General features: G+C 43.8%; 1 protein-coding gene across 6 annotated transcripts in view; it reads right to left on the bottom strand.

The window, feature by feature from the left end:
* The window catches only part of DNAJC6 (DnaJ heat shock protein family (Hsp40) member C6), a 101,594-nt gene that overhangs the window by 7,219 nt on the left and 72,933 nt on the right, over positions 1–21,442 (bottom strand). For 4 of the 6 annotated variants that reach the window (XM_090048644.1, XM_090048643.1, XM_090048642.1 and 1 more), the window contains 12 exons: positions 19,812–19,945; positions 18,600–18,794; positions 18,061–18,178; positions 16,467–16,546; positions 14,023–14,216; positions 13,831–13,911; positions 12,498–12,944; positions 7,285–7,437; positions 4,811–4,879; positions 3,754–3,888; positions 1,601–1,867; positions 994–1,139 (listed from right to left, as the gene is read on the bottom strand). In XM_090048644.1, the coding sequence (XP_089904770.1) occupies positions 994–1,139; positions 1,601–1,867; positions 3,754–3,888; positions 4,811–4,879; positions 7,285–7,437; positions 12,498–12,944; positions 13,831–13,911; positions 14,023–14,216; positions 16,467–16,546; positions 18,061–18,178; positions 18,600–18,794; positions 19,812–19,945 (2,019 nt within the window). The remainder of the gene's footprint in view (positions 1–993; positions 1,140–1,600; positions 1,868–3,753; positions 3,889–4,810; positions 4,880–7,284; positions 7,438–12,497; positions 12,945–13,830; positions 13,912–14,022; positions 14,217–16,466; positions 16,547–18,060; positions 18,179–18,599; positions 18,795–19,811; positions 19,946–21,442) is intronic. The other 2 variants (XM_090048646.1, XM_090048645.1) reach the window with 2 other exon arrangements.

Below are 21,442 nucleotides of genomic sequence, written 5' to 3'. Positions count from 1 at the left end.
AGATTCAGTAGAGAACTAATGCAACCCTGAACTGGCAGACTACAGCACTAGTACTGATGAGCAACTGCCTTGTTTTTCACGGAGACTGATCAAAACAACACCCCACCCCACCCATACTACAAGATGGGAGTCCAGAGGTGCAGGAATATTCAAGGGATGTTCTCTTCCTTGAAGACAACTGAAGAATTTCTGCTACTGAACACTATCAAGCTGCCTCCTTCCCTCATAAATGTGCGTTGAGAAGATGGAATAAAACTTGTTTCTAGTTACGGAACAAGTTTGACAGAAGAACAGATAGAGCACACTGCACTGGATTGCTTTGGTTCAAAAGATATTTGCACAGATGTACTACAGAGCAGCTTTTTAAAGGAAGAATAGTCACTTTAGGGAAGCTATATACAAAACATTTTGGGAGATATCAACTATAAAATTTAAGATTGTGGTACTGGCAAATACCAAGTTTGATGGTGGGTCAGAGCTGATCAGCTCTTTCCATGCAGGTGTTAGTGATGCCTCTTTATGCAGGAAACTTACACCCCCAGCTAGAAAGATTTTGTTGTTGTCTTAAATTAAGCAGTAATAATTCAAGCCTTTACCTATGGAGGTTGCTGGTTTGAACCTCAATGTGTTTGCTAAAAATGGCAGCTATTGTTATGGAACGTGACTAGAAAACTAGGTGGGCTCATGAGACTGTACTTAAATGCAATTCCACTAGAGAGAGTTTTAGGGTAGAAGCTCAGCTAGGCAACAGTGTTCAGTGCAGTATATTTATATAGCTTGGGGTCCAGGAATGAGACAGCTTAAACCAGAAGAAGATGAATGGTTTCTGGCATCAGGAGGTTTGATAGGTCAGCCCTGTTTGTCCTTAACATTCAAGAAAAAAAAAAAAAATTCTACAAGTTCAGTATTTAAATGCAATCCCCATTTGACAGTGGATTTCCCTCTTAGCAATGTCTGCACAATTCTCAAAAATGAAAAAGCCACACAGCTTACTTTTAACTTTTCAGGGTCCATCTCCTTGGCCATTTCTTCTTTTCTCATCTCAGCTATTGTTCTGGGTCCCTTTTTGTCCTTGTGGGCATTAAAGCCTTGACCAGATAACAGGTCTTCAAAATCAGCAGACACTTTTGGTTTCGAGTCTTAAAAATTAAAAGACCAAAGCTCTTTACTTGCAAGAAATAAATGGATAAGTAGACATCACCTTCTTCACACTGCCACCAAAGCAATGTTCTTATACAATGACTAGCTTTTTCATTCTGATAAGTAATCTCTATTTGGGTTTCATCTTCTCCCAGCCCTCAACAAAAGCTACAAAAACCAACTCAGACTTTCAGGAGGTTTGATAATATCTAGGGTCAAGTTTCCAGTGTCCCAAGCACTCAAGTGAAAAGAAAATGCTATCGTTCTGGCCATTTTTGTAACTATGGCTGCAGCTTCTCAATCCTATAAAGTTTCATAATTGTTATTTCCCCAGAAAGCAAAAATGTAGCTACCCCATAAGATCATGAAAGAATCAATTTGGAGAATGTGCAGTTCATCTGTTTTTAATTGAGCTACATTAGCACCATTAATAGTTGGAAGCCAAACATTAAAAGCTCACCAGAATTGGCCATTCCTTTTCCACGGTCATTTTGACTGCCAGGCATCGCTGAAAAACTCACATTGTAGTTGGGCCTGTTCTGGGGAGAAGAATGTGGCATGCCTGGCTGGGGCTTGGTCTGCGATTGCTGCCAGGAGTAGCCAGGACCTTGCTGCCAGCTGCCACCACCCATTGGCTGGGGAGATGGCTTCTGTGGAGATCCCATTGGAGGGAATCCTCCACTTAGTCCTGTTGGAGTGGTGGGTTTGCTAGCAAATGAAGCACCACCTACAATATAAGGACAGAAGGTTAGTAACTTGTTCCAGTCAACTGGGCACTGGCTTTTAAATCAGACAACTGGGGTATGTTTCCAACTCAGTCATTAATTTGTTGTGAAACCTTGAGCATCTACCTTGACCTTTGTCCCAGGCGACCAGCAGGGAGGTCAAACTTCTAGGGTCCCAATGCAAAGTTCAGTGTTGGGCTTCTCTTTTAGCAGACAACTACACAAAGCCAATTTTCCTTTTTTCACCCCTTTTGTTTTGTTTCCAAGCTCAGAGACAGGTCTTGTCCTTTGGTAAGTTTGCATAGGGTCCTATTAGGTTTGCTGTACTTAGTTGCCCTCCAACCAACAAAAGAACACATACCCCCCAGTGTGCTACCTATGCCTTACAATTGGAAATCACAGTTTCTTGTGGCTAATATATGTGGCACCAGTTTTACTAGTTGCTTTTCTGGACTAGATTCAGTAGATGTCACTTGTCTATGGACAAGAGCCAAAAGTCTTATAAGCTGCAATACTGCAAAGTCCTCTATACTACCAAAAATAGTTAGTTTTTGATGTATATAAGACAGGCTTGAGTGTATATAAGCATAGCTGGGTCAAGTTCATGTGACCCAAGAATTTTAACTCTACTTAACATTTAAAAAAAAAAGGTACATATATTGTGGATTCTGAGGGTTTGTTTCTTTTTAATCCCTACCTCTCCGCTGCAAATCCAGCTAAAGAAAATACCACATTAGCATCTCTTACATGATGCCTGGTGTGTTCTATGTTTTCCTCCTGTAGGGAAACTAGCAATCCAGCAGAGGGAACTGGGAAACCTAATTCCAGAACCATGCTGATACTGATGCAGATGAGGAAACAAACGTCAGATAAAGCCATGTCATCCTGTGCTCTTCAAAAAGCAAAAGTTATGAGAAAAAGAAAAAAAAAATGCTGTGTTCCTCTTCCACTGAGATAAGAAGTTGGAGAATGAAAAATGTACTCAGCTTCTAACAACCTGAACTGGGGGAAGTTAGCTTCTTACAACCAAAACCTAAACTCAGCTCATTTGCGGGGATAACCCAGCTGGGAACACTTGTCTGGAAGGATACTGTGCTGTCACTGGTAGGCAGGCTCTGATTAGGTGTGCGTGCGTGCGTGTGCACGGGGCGGGGGGCACTCTAGGCCCAACCCTTAGAGGAGACATGCATGGAACAGCAAGTCAGAGGCAGAGCTGTGTATGACATGGGGTGGTGTTAGTGCAAACCTTACAATTGCTCAAGGCTCTAGGGTGTTCAAGTTATGTTATGGATTATGGATTTGTGTAGTTGTCTGCTAAAAGAGAAGCCCAACACTGAACTTTGCATTGGGACCCTAGAAGTCTGACCTCCCTGCTGGTCGCCTGGGAAGAAGTATCAAAGCCTAGAAAGAGGAAACAGCTTAAGAGGCAGAATTCCAGGGGCTCCAAAATGCTTCTGGAGGTCAAAAGAAAGAGACTTCGTTCACCCCAACCCTACTCAAACTCAATGGCAACAAATCTTTAACCTCTTTCCCCACTCCCATACACACACAGGACACCAGCTCTTCAAGTTAAAACCTAAAGCCAGGCTGTTGGAAAGTAACTTCTGCCTTGTGCCGTTATACCTTAGAAGCTCACATGGTCTGAGGTCAAGTCCTGACCGACTCTTCAGAAAGTTCAGATAAGTCTTAGCTTTACATAGTTGTGAAGAATCTGGCCTCCTTCCCCTCTTAGGATTGGTTTACAAAAAGCAGCCTCAAGGTGCAAACATGGCAAACTGATGCAATCTGCCTTAAATACCTGTCCATCTGCCTTAAATACCTAGTTACTCATCTTCTCTCCTCAAAGCTGACCAATTGCATGGGCTTTATCATTAAAAAACAAGCAAACCTGCTAAACTTGCACCAAGAGTCCCCAGATCAGCAAATGGATCCAGAGTTTGTGGCTTAGGCTGATGAGTCGGAGTGCTATGAAGGGAACCCGTAGGACTGGTAGCAGCTGACTTGCTTCCCATACTTCGGCCACCTGAAAAAAGGAAAGTGAAGAAATCCCATTTTTAATACAAACAGCTCCATTGTGTTAGTGTGCACATTGAGTGAATTGCACTTGTGCACTGTATATGCAGAGCATCCTAATCAAACAAAAGGTTCCAAAACGCTGACCACACTCACCTACATTTGAGATGCTTCTTTTACACACCAGCCGTGCAAAAGCATGGTTAGACAGGAAAGACACTGTGCTCTGACTGCTTCCACAGCAATTGTAAGCAAGCAATGAAGCAAGATGCTTCAGAGGCTAAAAGCTTGGAGTTTGTTTTGTGTAGTGGCTTTTGAAGACTATGATTTTGCTAGAACAGTCTTAGTGTAGTGTGTTTCTCTAACCTAGATATCAGAACACACAGCTAGGTCTCTAGAGTGTTTGGAGTTGACACTTCATTTGGCTGCTTGAGAAGCTTGCAAAATTTCCTAGTTTCTGTTCAAAATCAAGGCCTCATTTAAGCCAAGACCATTCACACATCAGTGTAACTGAAAACCAAGGTTTTTTTTGAGATGTTAAATACTGCAGAAGCTGTGCTCACTTCTCATAATGTTGTTTTTTTTTTTTTGCATAAGTTGGGTAGAAGATAACACAACCTCTCCATGCTGTGAAAGTGTTTGCACAGCTCTTTATTTACTCTAACTAGGAGTTTCAATTCTGTCCTCTTCAAAACTGACAGCTATTTCAGGTGCTTAACATCCCTCTTGTGCAGGAAGCATGCTTCCCCCGCCCCCCCCCCTAGATTTCTAATAGGTCCTTTTCTGAATCAAGGAACCTTAGCTACTTTTGCTCCATCAGTGCAACAAGGCAAGTATTGTATTGTATTGGCAAACAGAAAAAGAACCAGTTTTCCCTATATCCTCTCCCCTACCTACCAACTCATCTTCATAGGAGTTCGTAACATACCAACCTGGCTTACTGGGCCAGTCCCAGCCCCCTGAAACATCTGGTTGTATAGAAACAGTTGGTGTACTAGATGCTAAAACAGAAAAGAAAAAAAGGAATGTATCAAGTAATGAATTAAAGCAGCACTGTAACCCAACTTCCAAAGAATAAGAGAAAAAGCCCAAAACCATGATTTTCAAGATGGTTTTCACTACCAAATGGCCAATGGGGGCACAAGTAATTTATTGATTACAAACAGCTATTAGAAGTCTAACCTTTTCCTTTCAGCCACCCCATGACATTGTGAGGGAGGCAAACAGACCTAAGCTTTTCATGTTATTCCATTGTATGAACTACGTATTTTTCTACAGCTCTCTCTGCTTTGGTTAAAGACTGTACAGAGTCATCGTGACCACCTGTTAGGATCTTCAATTGAGCACCTGCAGCAATTGAGCACAGGGTAGTTCAGTCAGTTTGCCCTTGGTTTTTTAGAAATTAAGAAGTGCACCTGTTTTAGTTGCCTATCACAAAGAATCTCTGAAATAGTTCAAATGATGTCCTGTCGAGCTATATTGCACTGTAATGGTGGGGAGAAAGGAAAAAGGTGCAAAATTACAGCATGATACAAGGCAGGTACCTTTTCTACAGCTAGAAAATGCCAACAGTGAAATGTCGTTTAAAAAAAAAAAAAAAGAGCATTTGGGGATTTGTTCAATCCCAAATTTTAAATAGAGTGGCAGGATGTCAACTAAAATTTGCACACAGGGTCAAGTGGAGAGGCATAGCATTTGAAACAATGGGTTTTGAAAAGTTTAACAGTAGCATTTCAGCTGCAGACAGATACAGCCCCGTCTCAACTCTTTCAGCTGGAGAGTTTCAAGAATTGCCAGGGCTGCCCACAGCAACATGCTCTCCAGCCAGGGGACTCTGGCAACCTGAAGGGTAAAAGGGAACTGGTGGAAAAGAGCAACACACTGGGGGATGCTGGAGGACTTGGCCCACCATACAGACGTAAGAAGTTAGATTTTTAAAAAAAAACAAAAAACTATGGGCTATCATATTTGGTTATGCAAAGTGATTTATCCCACACATTTGTCTGAATATTGGCCTTCTGGAGGGTTTCAAAGTCATTCGAAAAGTTTCAAGTATCACCTGTGTCTGCTCCTTAACTTGGACCCAAGAGATCAGGACCTTTCTCCATTTTAAAAAAAAGCTCATCCTCACCCTCTTCCCCCCAGCACCCTCCTCACTATAATCCCTTCCATAATTATAGAAAGCAATCTGTATTACCCATCCTCTACTCCTCAGAGTTCATTCCCTATAATCCCATTTCCTCCCTGGGCTCTGGTAGTTTTTCCAGCATTGGGAATGAAGATACAATGGAGATGCTGCATTTGATGTGTAAGGAATAACTGGTGTGGGACTTGACAGATTTGCACAGGTCTGAGCCACTGTCATACTGTGTTTTAGTAAAAGAAACTGAGGGCACCCCACTATTCCAAACCAAGCATTAAGATTTCGGTAAAACATTTGGTGCTCTTGAGGACAGTGCCAAAAAGTACTGAAATGAAAACAGAGCAAAGAAAAAGGGGTCAGCACATTTTTGATGAGAGAGAGCAGGAAGTTCTCTCAATAAGGAGTACATATAAATATCACACCAACAAAAGATTTTGCTTGAATGCAGCATAAACAGATAGTTAGCGTCCTCGACCGAGGTTACTCACCCTCTTCTGCCCGATTCTTCTGTTATTTCTAGGCCCTAACAAATTCAGTTTAGTACACTACAGAGTGAAGAGGGAGCTTAAACTTCTTTCATTAGTCCAGTATGCTCTAAGTGGGACCAAAATACCTCAGTCAAAATTAAACACCCAAATTTAGTCCAAGCCAAGATAGTGACAGATATTTAAGAATCACTGCTTATAAAATTTTGCCTTTCCTCCTACCATGCCCTGCCTTACTTGCGTGAGTTTCTGAAGTTTGAGGGGTGTGTTTCAGTCAGGGAAGGCTGAAAATCCTCAGTATGAATTGGCTCAAGGCTAACTATTTGACAGCCCTTGCACCGAAAAAGTGAATAATATGGATGTGGGCTGAAGCTTAACCAAAAGACTGATGCTTTGACTAAATACCAAGGGACCTATGGTTTCTTTTGCAGCCTTAATGGGCTGTGCCTTGTTTAAACACAATTGGTGGTAATTCAAGTGAGACCTCAAGCACATGAGCACAACAGCAGGGACCACCATTTAGTGGTCTTTTATTCATGTACACAAATAGCTTGTTAATTAAATATTAATTGCTAGTGCGACAGAACTTTCTTAACCATACTTCAGACTATGAATAAGCCGGAAGACTAGAGACTGAAAGCCCTTTCTACTCTCGAGCAGGCAGCCGCGGTTTAGTGTAATTGTTTAAGGGATAAGTACATGCTTGTTCCCAACGGCTTGCTCTGGCATTTGAAAGGGGATGTAGTGCAAGTACAATGCAAGACGTTGAGTTCCTTACCCATCTGAAAAGGATCACTGTGTACTGTTGGCGAAGGACTTCTTGTTGCTTGAAGGAAAGGATCACCAGTGACATTTGATGAACCAAGAAAAGAACCAAGCAGATCTGGACCAGGCTGCTTAGGGCTAGCTCCAAATGGGTCAAATGTTGTTGCTGTAAAAATGCACGCGTGTCATTTTCTCCTAATCATACCAAGCTTTCCCCAACACCCACCACAGGCCGTGCAGTCAGGGAAAGAAACTCTCAACCAACATTTATTTCACCAGTGCATACAACTATTCCAGTCAAGGTCTGCAGAACGTAGAACTAGCTGTAGGCTACGACTGTGGCAACAGATGCAGATCCCATCTGTCATATCCAGGGAAGATAACAGCTCCTAGATTTCAGCAGTAGTAGGAAGCATGTAAGAATTGGGACACGAATGTTCTGCAAGTAACAGATGGGGACAGTCCCACAACTGGAAGTAGCATATAGCTCTCCCCTGCCTGCAACTGGAGGTCTCCAAGATTAGAAAGGTGGAGGCCAGGTCTACACAGCAAGCATACTGTGGCACACACCAAACATACCATGCTATTGCTTTTTCACAGGCCACCTTCTAAACAAAGCACCACAGCCACATCTGCACATCACTGTTATGGCTGGGAGGATGATGCCAATTATCCTGTTGCCATGTTAAATCAGCCCAGATTTACAAATGAAACTCACCCTATAGTAGTGCCTTCAAGAACCCTGCATTGCTCCACACAGTTTTCCCCCTGCAACAGTTCCTGCAGTTTCCCCACTGCTGAACTTCTTCCAATTTAAAAGGCAGCCCATGCAGAGCAGCATGGCATTGCTGGGGAGGGGGGAGTTGCTGTACAACAGGATAAGGTGACTATATAGATATGGCCTTAAATATATACTTCCATCTTTCCTGCACGTACGAAGTTTCCTTTCCCTACCTGTTACCCAAAACTGGAGGTCAGCTCTTGCATAAGCTTCATTTTTGGTATCTATGCAATTCATGGCATTGGGTATTTAAAAACACTACCCTCCCTGAATCTACAGGTTTACTGCTAACTTTTAGGAATACTGAGAGAGAGGACATAGCATCAGCAATGTTCAGACAAAGCTACCGTAATATTGTGGATGTAAAAGATTAGGGAAGACCACCTGCAGCTCTGTGCACTGCATGCTTAGGAAGTCATTTGGCAGTACCAATACTTATGTTTCTCAATTCTCTATTACTGGTTTCTGGTGCCTCTCACATCAAATGCGAGCTCTTGTTCTTGTTTTCAGGGCTCTGCCCTCTCGTATCCCTCTCCTCTTAGCATGGGTATGAGCAGGGGGTGAAGCATAAGTCCTCTTCTTAGCAGAATGACCATCTTTACCACACAAAGTCACTCCAACTAGCTCTCCCCTCCATTACCTCACCCACCGCCTCATCTTTAAGTCTCACGTACACCACAGACAAATCACAACAAGTGACTCATAATGAGAGCTCTGCTCACAAGTAATCCTGCTGGTGTCTACATGCATTAGTAAATGAAGCTTCCCTCTAGACTCGGAGCACTAGTTTCCTTTAATGTAATCTAGGGGTGCTCTAACCCTAGCCTGCAGCCCAAATGTGATCCAAGGAGCAATGGCATCTGGCTTGTGGGGCTCCCCATGGGATGGAAAATTTGGTGGTGGCAGAGCAGTGGCCAGAGGGGAATTTGATACCCTCCCTTGCTGCCAAATTCTCAAGCTCTGTGCGCCAGAACAGAGCTAGACCATGCCTCCCTCCTCTCCCAGCTACTCACTCATCAGGCCACCGGCTAGATCCAGCACACAAACAGACCAGGCACAGCCCATCGTGGGAAAACAGGGTTAGCACCACTGATCTAGCAGGCTTTCAGGATCTTCTGGAATGGTTTGTAATACAACAAAACACAATAGGTATTTTACTGGCACTAACTGTAGCGCTATCAGAGACTTGGCTCATCTTTCACACTGAAGATACAGCTTACATACCACATCAATAAAAAACACCTGTGGCAAGTGATTTTATTAACCAATTATTTGCCAAGATAACTTGGGAAGTTCACTACCAGATAGTCATTGAGGACAAAAAAAAGACTTCTTGAAATGATTCTAGTTCAGCACTGGGAAAGAAGAAAAAAACCCTCAGACTTCAAGGTTCTCCTAGACACCCCCACCTCCATACACACACACACACACACACACACACACACACTTCACTAATCGGTATGAGCCCCAGACCAGCTCCTTCAAACTTGCAGTCAAGTTAGGCCAGTATTTAGTTCTGTAAGCTCATAACTGGCAAGTCTCACCAAACTATTTCTTAGGTACTTCACTATCTTCCCATCTGGTTTGGGTTTCTCAGTCCGTCTCTCAGCACTTCCTTCATAGCATCTTTTCACTTAACCCTCCAACCCCCAAACAAGTACAGTCTCACTCCAATTGGGTCTTATGTTCAGCCAACAAGGAAGCTCCTGCATTCTGTTTCCAGTCTAGATAGTCTGCCTTGCACGTTTAAGCAGTCAAAAGAGAATCTCTCAACCAATATTTGCCTGCTGAAAGCACGAGAGATGCATGCATGTGTCCATAGGATAGAGGTGGACCAGAACAGAAACCCCAGCTGATGCAAGGCTCAGATCCAGACTGCTACATACATCTATCTATATCTACCATAGGCCAACCTCATCTCCTTCTATGAGCAGGTAACTTGCCAGTTGGATAAGAGAGTGAAGGTCAACATTATATACCTAGACTTCCAAAAGGCCTTTGATCTGGTATCCCATGATGTTCAAGAGAAAGTTGGAGGATTGTGGGCTTAACCATGAGACAGTTAGGTGGGTAGGAAGCTGGCTGCAGGGTAGGATCCAGAAGGTTCTAATGGACGGATCTGTCTCATCCTGGTGAAAAATGGCCAGCGGTGTCCCTCAGGGGTCCGTGCTTGGTCCAGTGCTTTTCAACATCTTTATCAATGATTTGGATGTGGGGGTAAAGAGCTCACTGGCCAAGTTCCAAGTTGGACAACACCAAGTTATGGGGGACTGTGGTCACGCTTGAAGACAGGCTGCAGATACAGGCAGACCTAGACAGGCTGGCAAGTTGGGCAGATTGAAACCAGATGAAGTTCAACACTGAGAAGTGTTCCATCTGTGGATGAACAATCCCCAACATACTTACAGGCTTGGTTGCACCAATTCGACTAGTACTATGACTGAAAAGGACCTAGGGGTGATAACAGACCATAGTATGAACATGAGCTGTCAGTGCAATGCTGTAGCCAGCAGAACAAACAATACTCTGGCATGTGTCAATTGATGCATCTCAAGTAAAACCAAGAAAGTGATTCTTCAGCTTTACTCAGCACTGGTGAGACCACAGCTGGAGTACTGCATCCAGTTCTGGACACCACACTTCAACAAGGATGTGGAAAACCTTGAGAGAGTCCAGAGAAGAGCCACCCATATAATCAGAAACTTGCAAGGCAAGCCATGAGGAAAGGCCGAGGGACTTGGGCCTATTCAGCCTGAAAAAGGAGAAGGCTGAGAGAGGACCTGGTAGCAGCTGACTGCTACATCCAGGGAATACATCAAGGGCTCAGCAAGCAACTGTTCACCAGGGCACCTTGAGATGATTACTCCTGGTTTTCCCCAAAACTCCTGGAAGACCATTTTAGGCTTAACTCTAGGAAAAAACTTCTTCAATCAGGGTGTCCAGTCTGTGGAGTAAGCTCCCTCCAGAGGTGGTGCAATCACCTACCCTGGAAACCTTCAAGAGGAGACAGGATGGTCACCTTGCTGGGGTCACCTGACCCCAGTCATCTTTCCTGCCTAGCGCAGGACCCAATGATCTTGTAAGGTCCCTTACAGTCTATGAATAGCATGTAGGTATGTGTGTTGATATGTGGGAGGGGGTGGGGGTTGGCGGGGGTGTGTAGGTGCATGTGTATGGTGGGGTGCACGTGTGGGACTCATTCTATGAGCGCACACACACACCCTCCCACTCCTGGCCCTGGGGTACCAGCAACAGCCTTGTGCTCCCATGGTCCAGTGATGCAGCCAGGGACCACGTGGTATTGGAGCAGCAGGCAAGCATACAGGGAAGCAGTGAAAGCTGTAGCAGGCAGAGGTTTCTGACTGGCTGGGACCGGGGCTTGGGGGGTGGGGGAGGGCCAGGCTGGCCTAACTACTGTGTCCTGCTGGCTTCCCCGGGGTCCTACTGCCCCTCACTCTTGTCATCTTTGACAGGCAGCCAGGAACAGATGAATATTAAAATTTTCTCAATTTTTTAGGGACCCTGTGGGCTGGTTAAAATGGCCTGGTGGGCTGGATCTGGCCTATGGGCCATATTTTGCCCATCCCTAGATCAGAAAAACTGGGGTTTTTGGAGCAGGGAGAAGACTGGGAGGTTAAGAGCAAGAGAGAGAAAGAAAGTGAGAGCGAGAGCAAGAAGTACCTGATCAGTCTTAAATATACAACAGGTTGTATAAAGAGGACAAAGATAAGTTGTTCCATGTCCACTGTGTCAGCTTGCTTTGCAGGACAGGCAACAAAGGTTAGATGTTAAACAGACAAAATACTGCGTACTCAAATCACCACTCTATTTGATAGCTGGCTCTATTCATGTTCTTTCATAATATCTAATAAAGTGAGCTCTGGCTCACAAAAGCCTATGCATCTCTGATTTAGTCCGTATATAAAAGGGGCATCTTTACCCTACCTACCATCACTATAGTTGAGTATTAGATGAGGCTACCTACAAATCCTTTTGCTAGGTATTTCTACCACCTCTTCCCCTTCCCCTGCCTCTTATGAAGCAAGTTAAACTATTGGTCTAGGATAATCTGTGTATACTTGGCCTTGCCCAAGGTCAGGGGAATAAGTTATGACCTCTTGAGAGCCCTTCCTAAGAATGTTGGGGTGACAATTAGTTCATATTTACAGAATCCTAACACTCCAACAGTACACACAGAATAGCAGGTACCACTGAAAACTGCAGCAGCAAAGACTCCCAAGAGCAACACACTGATGCAAATTGCCTCGATTTCCATGCTGGACCTCCAATATTCTCCAGGGAACTGAGACTATCCCCCCTCCTTCCTCCCCTCCCCAAAATGGTCTCTACAGCAAATCCAATAGCCCAGAAAGGAGCATTCAGTATTGTGAAAATAGAAGTGTAAGGTACCTTTGTGCCAATCAAAACACTGCATTATGCATTACCTTCTCCTACTCTCGGGGAGGGAGATGGGGAGGCTGAAGCTGCAGAACGCCGAGGGGTCGAATGCGCAGACCCAGTCCCACCCACATGAAAGACATCTTCAGCAGCTGACTGTCCACTTTGACCAGGTGCGGTCGGCCCACCAACCCCAAACAAATCACTCAGCAAGTCTGAATTAGAAGGGAGAGCAGTGGACTGAGTGGGGACGTTCTTGCTCATGGGACTACCATCTAGACCCAGCAGATCAACATCCACAGGTGGCAGTGGGAGCGGAGGTTCTTGCTGCTTCTTGCTGTGTTTTGGGGTTCCATGAGGTTTGTCGCTACTTGCATTACTGTGCTGACTGGAAAGGGACAAGAGTTCATCATCCGACTGTTCACTTTCCTCATGCACAAGCACTGCCCGATCCTCTGAGGTGGGGTGGGAACTGCTTTTGTCAGATTTCTGATCTAAGGGATCAAAATAATTCCTGTTAGCTGTTAGTTCCTTAGATGTAAAGGGGCAGCTTATTCACGTGACTGTTCATGTGCACCGTCCCCTCCCCCAAATGACAACACAAAAAAAAAAAATGCCAAAAAGGTGCTTAATTGAAAACAGAAGTCATTTGCAGAGTTCAGCTTAGCTTATAGTTAATAGGAAGTTAATGGACTTTAGGCAACTTATGAAGCAAATGCAAGAGCCCAAATGAAAACGGAAGGACTTCCTAGGTCTATTTGAGCATTTGGGCTAACTTAAGCCTTACAATGATGCAGAGCAAAGTAATAATCTCCAGTTTGTGTCATGCAAAAAGTTGACTAAACTTCAAACCACCCTCTCAGATGAATTCTCAGGTTAGGTTCTGCATGTGGCATGGCTGCTAAAAGGAGCCCTCCCCCTACACCTGCCCCCTCCCCATTTTAAACTACACTATAGGTGGGGTTCTGAAAGAAACACCCATGTTGAATACATCCTAACAGACCACTCTCTCCCCCTCAGTTAGGGAATCCAGTCCTCTTATGGGAATGATAGGAAACAGGAAAGTAATGATAGTCCAACAGGAAAGTAAAGGGTTTTAAAGCAACTATCTTTGTATATTTTTGGCTGAATCAGCAAGGTAAGACTTCAGTCAAATATTGAGCCAGTGGACACCGAGTACACCACCTCAGAAGGACAGGGGGCATTCATTTCAATTCCAACTGCAGCATCAGTATAATACGATCCAGAAAACTGGAGGGAATAGAAAGGTACCACCACCAATGGGATCCTTTGTGAATATACACTATTTCCCTTAGAGTAACAGGGGGTGGAAAGTGTCTTCCTAGTTCTAATAAGCGGTAGAAGGCCAAGACTACATACCTTGCCAGTTCAGAGAGGAGAAGAACGCACCCTGTCCAACATTCTTTATGTTATCCTGAGGTGCATCCACTGGGCCTCTACCTGCACCACAGAGCACCAAACACAGGCTAATATAAGCAAAGTCATGACAGCACAAATTCCAGCACCAATTTCAGAAGCTGAGGAACATACACAGCCCAATGCCATTCTCACCTGCCAAAGCAAGGGTATCCTGATGTTCTTGGTGAGAGGAGAAGAGAATGCTTGGATTGATGTCTTTTGTTGTGAAGTTCTCCCATGGAGGAGTTAGCTCGGTCTGTCTATCAGCAGACTGTATCTCTATCTCCAGCATAACATGAAACAACTGAGGATACTTGTCTGGAGAGTCGCATGCATCCAGTTCTGGCCTAGATGTCAACAGAGAGTTTGGTAAGTAACAAAGCAGTTTTTTCTGCAGGTACACAAGTCTTTAATGTGCACTCCCATTCATAGGGGGAGACAGCTCTCTTAGCACCTTTAATGAAGGCCTCTGGTCAATAAGAGTAGTAGGATGGAGTAACCTGCCAAATATATTCTTACTAATTGAATAGGAGCAACCATGTAGGCAAGTGTTATTCTTTAGTAATTGCCCAAGATGGGGAAACAGGAAGACAAGTCTTCTGAAGATTTCACTTCACCCTAGTACTCCCCAGAAACAAGAGAAGCCCATGTAAAAGGATTTGGGCTCCCACTCCCATTCAGCAGCACTGAGGCAGCTAGAGCCAGACACTCGCCCAGAAGCATAAGGCTGCTTGCAGTCGTTTAAGTGGTGCTTTAAACTCAGTGCATTCCCATAAACTCAGCACATGCCCAGAAGAGGCAATGCATTAGCTGGACCCAGCTCGCCCAGTGTCTGCATAGATAAGGCACTTTAGCGGGGCTCTCTTGGCACTAACCTAACAGCTAATTCAATCAGCTCTAGATAAAAGTGCCAAAAAGCCCCACTAAAGCACCATACCTCCTACACAGATGCTGCAGAGCCAGGTTGAAGTAACACGCTGCTTCATCTGGTAAAGTGCGTTTTTCTAGGAGTTTGTTTGGTTGGTTTTTTGAGGGGCAGGCAGGCGGGAGGAGGAGGTTGGCTGGGTTTTTTTTAAACTTCTGCAAACAGCCAAAAATGTAAGCGTGAACAACTCTCCAAATTAGGAAGTCCCAAACAGCAAAGTTGCCTCAATTTAACTGGAGTCAAATCTAGCCCCCTCCCCAAAATAATTTATTCTACACCTAGGCCTTTGTTTTATGGAAGACATCTTCTACTCATCCCGTGGTTTGTGTATCTGTATTCAGGGCAGTCTTCCCTTCCCCAGGGAATTTCTTTGCCTCCAATTACTTGGTTGCAGTCCTTGATGTACCAGCGCCATCCCAGACTGGGAAAGGAGATGTTCCTTTGGCTACCTGCCAACTCCAAGTTCATATTGATTCAAAAAGATAATGGAACAAAGGGCTCGAACCTCAAAATACTTCCTCCAACCTCAACTCTTCTAGTCTCTCCCTGCTGACACCACCTACCAGTTGCAATTCATAGCCAGGGCAGACCGTTACTCATCAATGCTTTGGCTCAGGTGGGATATCAACAGTTCTCCACCTTGGGAAGAAAAACCCGCAGAATGCTTATAGGCTCAGCAGAGCTACGCTGGCTAGCACTATGGACGAGAGGGACTTGGGGGTCATGACTGACCACTAGATGAACATGAGCCTGCAATGTGATGCTGCGGCTTGTAAAGCGAGCAAAACGCCGACTTGCATCCATAGATGCTTCTCAAGCAAATCCCGGGACGTCATTCTCCCCTTGTACTCGGCCTTGGTGAGGCCACAGCTGGAGTACTGCGTCCAGTTTTCGGGCTCCACAATTCAACAAGGATGTTGAAAAGCTTGAGAGAGTCCAGAGAAGAGCCACGCGCATGATCAGAGGTCAGGAAAACAGACCATACAACGACAGGCTGAGAGCTACAGGACTCTTCAGCCTGGAAAAGCACAGGCTTTGGGGTAATCTAGTGGCTGCCTATAAGTTTATCAGGGTGCTCACCAGGATCTAGGGGAACGTCTGTTCACCAGAGCGCCCCAAGGGATGACAGGATCGAATGGTCACAAAACACCGCCATGACCATTTCAGGCTGGACATAAGGAAGAACTTCTCTACTGTCCGAGCCCCCAGGGTTTGGAACAGACTGCCACCAGAGGTGGTTCAAGCGCCCACTTTGAACGCCTTCAAGAGACATTTGGACATTTATCTTGCCAAGAGCTTATGACCCCAGCTGACTTCCTGCCCCTGGGGCTGGGCTCGAAGATCTTCCGAGGTCCCTTCCAGCCCTACTGTCTATGAAATCAACACCTCACTTTAGATAATATCACTAGAGCTAGATATTACTACCTCTGATATATACCATCCTGACTGTTAGGAGCAGGAAAGAAAGCTATTTGTCACTGTTCCTTAGAAAAGGAGTTATATGTCAAAGCCATTAACAAAAAAACCTAACTCAGCAGCCATTTCTCATTATTGTGCCAACACATCTTGATCATTTATCACAACAAGCCAGCAGTGGTCAGATCACTCATCTATCTGCAAGTGACACACTTAAATGAAGCCAGATCTGCATGCTGACTTAAGTCATACTTACTTGGTGAATTTTAGTGTGGTTGTTCCTAGTGCTATGAATCCAGTATGAAATTGAATCTGGAATATTTGTGTATTTGTCATCTTAAAGAGAGAGAGACAGACAGACAGACAGAGAGAGATTAAACAGTTTATTAGTATATGACATGCAGCCAACCAAGCCAAGCCATTCTACCTCACTGTCACTATGCATGCATTTTAATGTACATAAAACTTGCAATGCCTGCCTCCTTTAATTTTCTCTCTTGTAGTTCAAGATAGCTTCAATGTTTAGGCCCCACACCCCTGTTTGAAAGTCTAAAAGAGCTTGAAATATCATTTTAGCTCCTTTACGTAATACAAGTGTTCTGACAGACGGCTGTTTTACCATTGTGATGATATATAGAGAGCATAAAAGTGTGCCATGAAAAAAATATCAGAGCTAATTTTAGTTCTGGAATCAACCTAGACAAAAATTAGCACAACACTAGCCTTGCAGCTCTGGTGCCACTAGGCTGTTTCCAGTACCTACAGTAGTTGAGCTATTTCTGCAAAGCAGTTCATCATAGTACACAGATATACTCCACATATGTTGAAAATATATTATGATCCCAGACAGCATACAAAACCTTCACTTCCAGCCTGCTCTCTCAAATGAAATAGAAATGGTACGTTAAGAAGAGAAATATTCCTTATAGTCACTCTGCAGACTGGAACCAAAGAGCCTCAGGCACAGATGCACTACCACTGAAAACTATTACGACTTTATGCCTATTTAAAACCAAAGACTGAACTCTGGTGGATAACAGGGGGGAGGAAGCCAGCAGGCTAAAATGTACATACCCATAACCAATTATGGCTGTGCTCCCCAAATTCTGTTTACAAGCCAACACGCACCTGCCTGTACCATCAAAATAAGGCACCAATTACAGCACACTGTGCTGTATAGTACAGTTGCCTCTTCTTTTGCATGCTTTGCTAAGCAAAGGAGTTGACATTTAGAGTGGTCATATCTAGCACACCCACAATGGGGTTAGAGACTCAACTGAGTTTTCAGTTTAGGTAATGTTGATGGTCAAGCTATGATGGTCAAGGAATTATGCGAGATAAGGATTTTTGTGGGCAATTATGTTTTATTGAACCAACTGCATGGTCAGGATAGACTTGGTCAAGCTTTTGAATGCAAGCCATTCTCCACCCCCCCCCCCAACAGGTCTGAGGTTTGTTCAGTTTCTGAACTCTAGGGCTTTCTGCAAATTCAGGCAAAAAGCCTATTCCATTGATTTTCATTTTCAAGTCTCTTTGTAGTCGCAAGGACTTGAGATGGACATAACTAAAGGCTAGTACAGATTCTGGAAAGCAAGGTAGTCACCATATGACACTGCCAGCTTGCTGAATTCCTACAACCCATCCTAATTTAGCCTATTCGTGCAAGAAGATTTGACCATTTCTTTCCATTTCGATTTCCCTACATGGTTGGGAGTCCTCTAGTTGTCTACTGCTAAACAGCTTCCTTGTACCTCAAGACTAGAGTGTCAGCCTTGACTCCACATTTGCACCTATTTGTAGTTATGAGTGGTTGTGTCCATCACATGAATCACTAGGCAAGCAAGCCATACTTTTGCTTGAAGCCGTCCCCCGATGGTTGATCTCATATGGTAGAGAGAAACAACAACATCACCATGGACAGTTATTCCCAGTGGAATTAGGACCTTTCCTTCTTGAACACGGAATTCCCTTTGGAGAGAGAAGTGAAATGCATTAATACACTCACTTCAGGAGTGCCATCAAAAAAGTCCAATTAACTTCACATATACAAATCAGTCTCCATTCAAGCCACAGGTAATGACTGGAAACAGCATTCAGTGCTTCTTAGCTGCTGATCCACACAAGACATAAACACTTCAATGAAACTGGCACATATTAAAATATACCAGGAATAAGCCCTCACAATAGGTGTTCAGACAATTGAATTTTAATATTAGGCATCAGGCTTCCGATAGCTGTTTCACTTCTAGTGCCAATTCATCAAGCAAACAGGAAACCTGCTGCTTTACCGTTACTGCCAGAACTGACTGCAGAGCTTAGAAAGTTGGATGCATTTAGTGATAAAAATATGGTTTTGCTACAAGGAGGTAAGAAACCCATAGCAACTCACTTCATTCTTTCATATTCTTGAGAGGTTGTAAAAATTCTGGTTTCTCCAATGAGAATGTCACAAAAGGGTCGACAGCCATTTCGCTGCTTATTGAAACAGGGGACTGGACTCAGAGTGACTGACTTTATTGTAAGAGGCTTGCAGTGAGGATGGATGGGCTTGTCTGCTATTAGATCACAAATATATCCTAGGTATCTGTAAATAAAGACAACCATTACCAAGAGATCCCACCATGCTGGATGACCACTGCTCAAAGTACTCTAAAAGCAGCTCCAGCAGAAAGTTGCAATAAAAGCCCTACAGTTTGTACAGTTCTAAGACTTGAAAGGATTTTGTATTTACTATCCAAGTTTGACATTACCATTCTTACATTCCTATTGTACATTTCTGAAGAGAAAGACTATCAGAAGGAGAAAATTTTACATTCTTTCCATGTTACTCCCTTCCAGCCTCATGTTTTTATACTGCACTTCAGAGAAAGTAAGAGAACAATGTGGCTCAATTCCAAGAAGGGCCAGTAAACAGCTGTGCTTCTTCCAAAGTCATCCATTATTTCACCTATACTTGTACAAGATAAGCATTTTAGTAGATTAAACAAATATTTCTACACATTTGTCACTGCAGTTCCTCCTGTTTCCTCAGAGAGTCTGCCAACACACTGTTTCTATTATAAGAAAAATCTTACTGAATGCAAGGTGGTTTGAGATTTGTCTTGATCAAAAATTAGAGAATTGTCATCCTTAGAGCAGGAAAGTCTAACTTGTGTTCAGGTTTTTGCAACTAAGAAAAAAAGCCCATTCTAAATATGTATAGCCTTCAGTTACTAGTCACTACTGTTGCAAGGACACATGGGTTAAATAAATTGTCTTAAACATAGAGCAAGCTAGCATTACTAGATCTGAGTTTTGTACTTAGAAATGCCCAGCTCTCGCCTCTTGCTTAATATTTTAGACCATACAAACTTCTTCATGATTGTTCAGACAACAAATATGGCCCTGTTCTTGGAAATGCTGCATAAGCCACTTCATGCATGTTAGTAGTCTCATTCAGAACTTCAAATGAAATAACTTGCACATTTGTGGACTACAAGCCTAAACCTACTAATGAGGTGGAAGCCACCCCCACCCCCACCCCCCTTTCACACATGCATCAAAGTTAAGTATGCTTAATGTTTCAGGTTTGCCTGATTTGCATCTATGTAAAATACACTACCTTCTGTGAGACGGCCAGAGTACTATCCCAGGTCTCTTTGAGTTTAGCAACTGAACAGCAGGGACTGGATTAGAGAAGAGATGGCAGAAACAGAACATTGCGCTGACCAGAACTGCTGAGGCTGCACGACCATCCTGTTAGATAAAATACAAACAGCAAAAACCAGAGACACCCTTTAGGTGGCTGGTAAAAATGCAACAAAGCCACAACACTGAAGAATGCCTTGCATTCAGAAACTTGTGTCTCATTTTATCCCAGCCATATAGTGAGTTCAATAAAAGATACTTCCCACAAAAATCCTTGCCTCTCACATGGTTCCTGAACTATCGTGGCTACAACATCACTCCAGCACTACCAAAATCACAATAAGCATTTAGAAAGATCCCTTTAATGTGTCAGCATTATAGCTAAGAGGAGCTTACACAAAGTCTTCCTTCAGTACTTTAATGCTCCAAAAAAATTGATTCAAGGTACCACAGGAGGTCTGATGTGGATCAGCTGAAGTAATTTGAGGCTCAGGTCTTCCATGGGGTGCCCATGAGCAAGTTTTATCTTTGAACTAACTACACATTCTGAAGCTGCGTTGCTTGCAATATTACAAGCACCCTATAAATCTTTGTAGTTGTTTGTTTAAAGACATCTGCTAAGCCAGCCAGCCAGCCATCATGTAGTATTTGCCATACCAGAAGCATGCTGGACCTTCATACCAGCTGAATCTGGACAACTGAACTCTTCAGACACTTCAAGTGCAGATTTAAGTGTCTTTCTGAAGAGGGACTATAGGTTTGTGTCCCATATCACAGTAAAATTGTCCTCTTCAGGACTTACCTGGTTGAGAAAGCTTATTGTTGAACATTATTCTTGGATTCCGTCTTTGCCTACAAAACCACTATGTCATTAGCGCCAGAAATAGATGGTCACTGCATGAAACAGATGTGCTGTGCCACATGTCATGATACAGCTCATTGGCTTCATTGGGTAAAATATTGCCCCTCCTCAGTGCAGGACAAGGGGTGATATGACCCCCCTGCTTCTTCCATTCAGCTAGACCTGTTCCTTTGATAACCGGACCTGCCCCCTGCTGAGCCAGGGACACTTCCCTTCCCCCTCCATGCTTCCCCCCATTATGGACAGGCACCCCAAGGTTTCCTAGGATACTTCTAAGTAGGGAAAGTGGGAAGGTGCTTCAGAGGGCTGATGGGCCCCCAATCCCCCCAGACCACCTGCCTAGAGAGTAGGAGCAGCTCAGACTTCCATACTCTCTCACCACACAATTAATGGACAATAAAGCACAATAAAGCAGCAGAACTGATTGCCATCTTTTGTTGTGCCACTGATGTTCTTTTGATGTGGTATGACAAAGGATAGCAACATGCCTTTACTCACAATGTGTGCCAGCATACAATTATTATGGTAGCACAAATTGAGATGTTAGAGGTCTTTTAACCCTAAGATCCTTTGAGATCCTAAGACTCCAAGACCTGTTATTTGTCACACTGCAGGAAGGCAAATGTGTTTGGCTTTCCCTTCAGGGAAGGAAACCTGCATGGTCTGGAGAGCCCAACTGTTTCCACGCAAGTACAGTTCTACTCTGAAAGGCAGAAACTTCCAGAGCTCAGGGTAGTTTGCAC

The sequence above is a fragment of the Crocodylus siamensis genome, chromosome 5, assembly GCF_052110815.1.
Source record: "Crocodylus siamensis isolate JL-2025a chromosome 5, ASM5211081v1, whole genome shotgun sequence".
Classification (NCBI taxonomy): Eukaryota; Metazoa; Chordata; order Crocodylia; family Crocodylidae; genus Crocodylus; species Crocodylus siamensis.
This window is presented reverse-complemented; position numbering and strand designations above follow the sequence as displayed.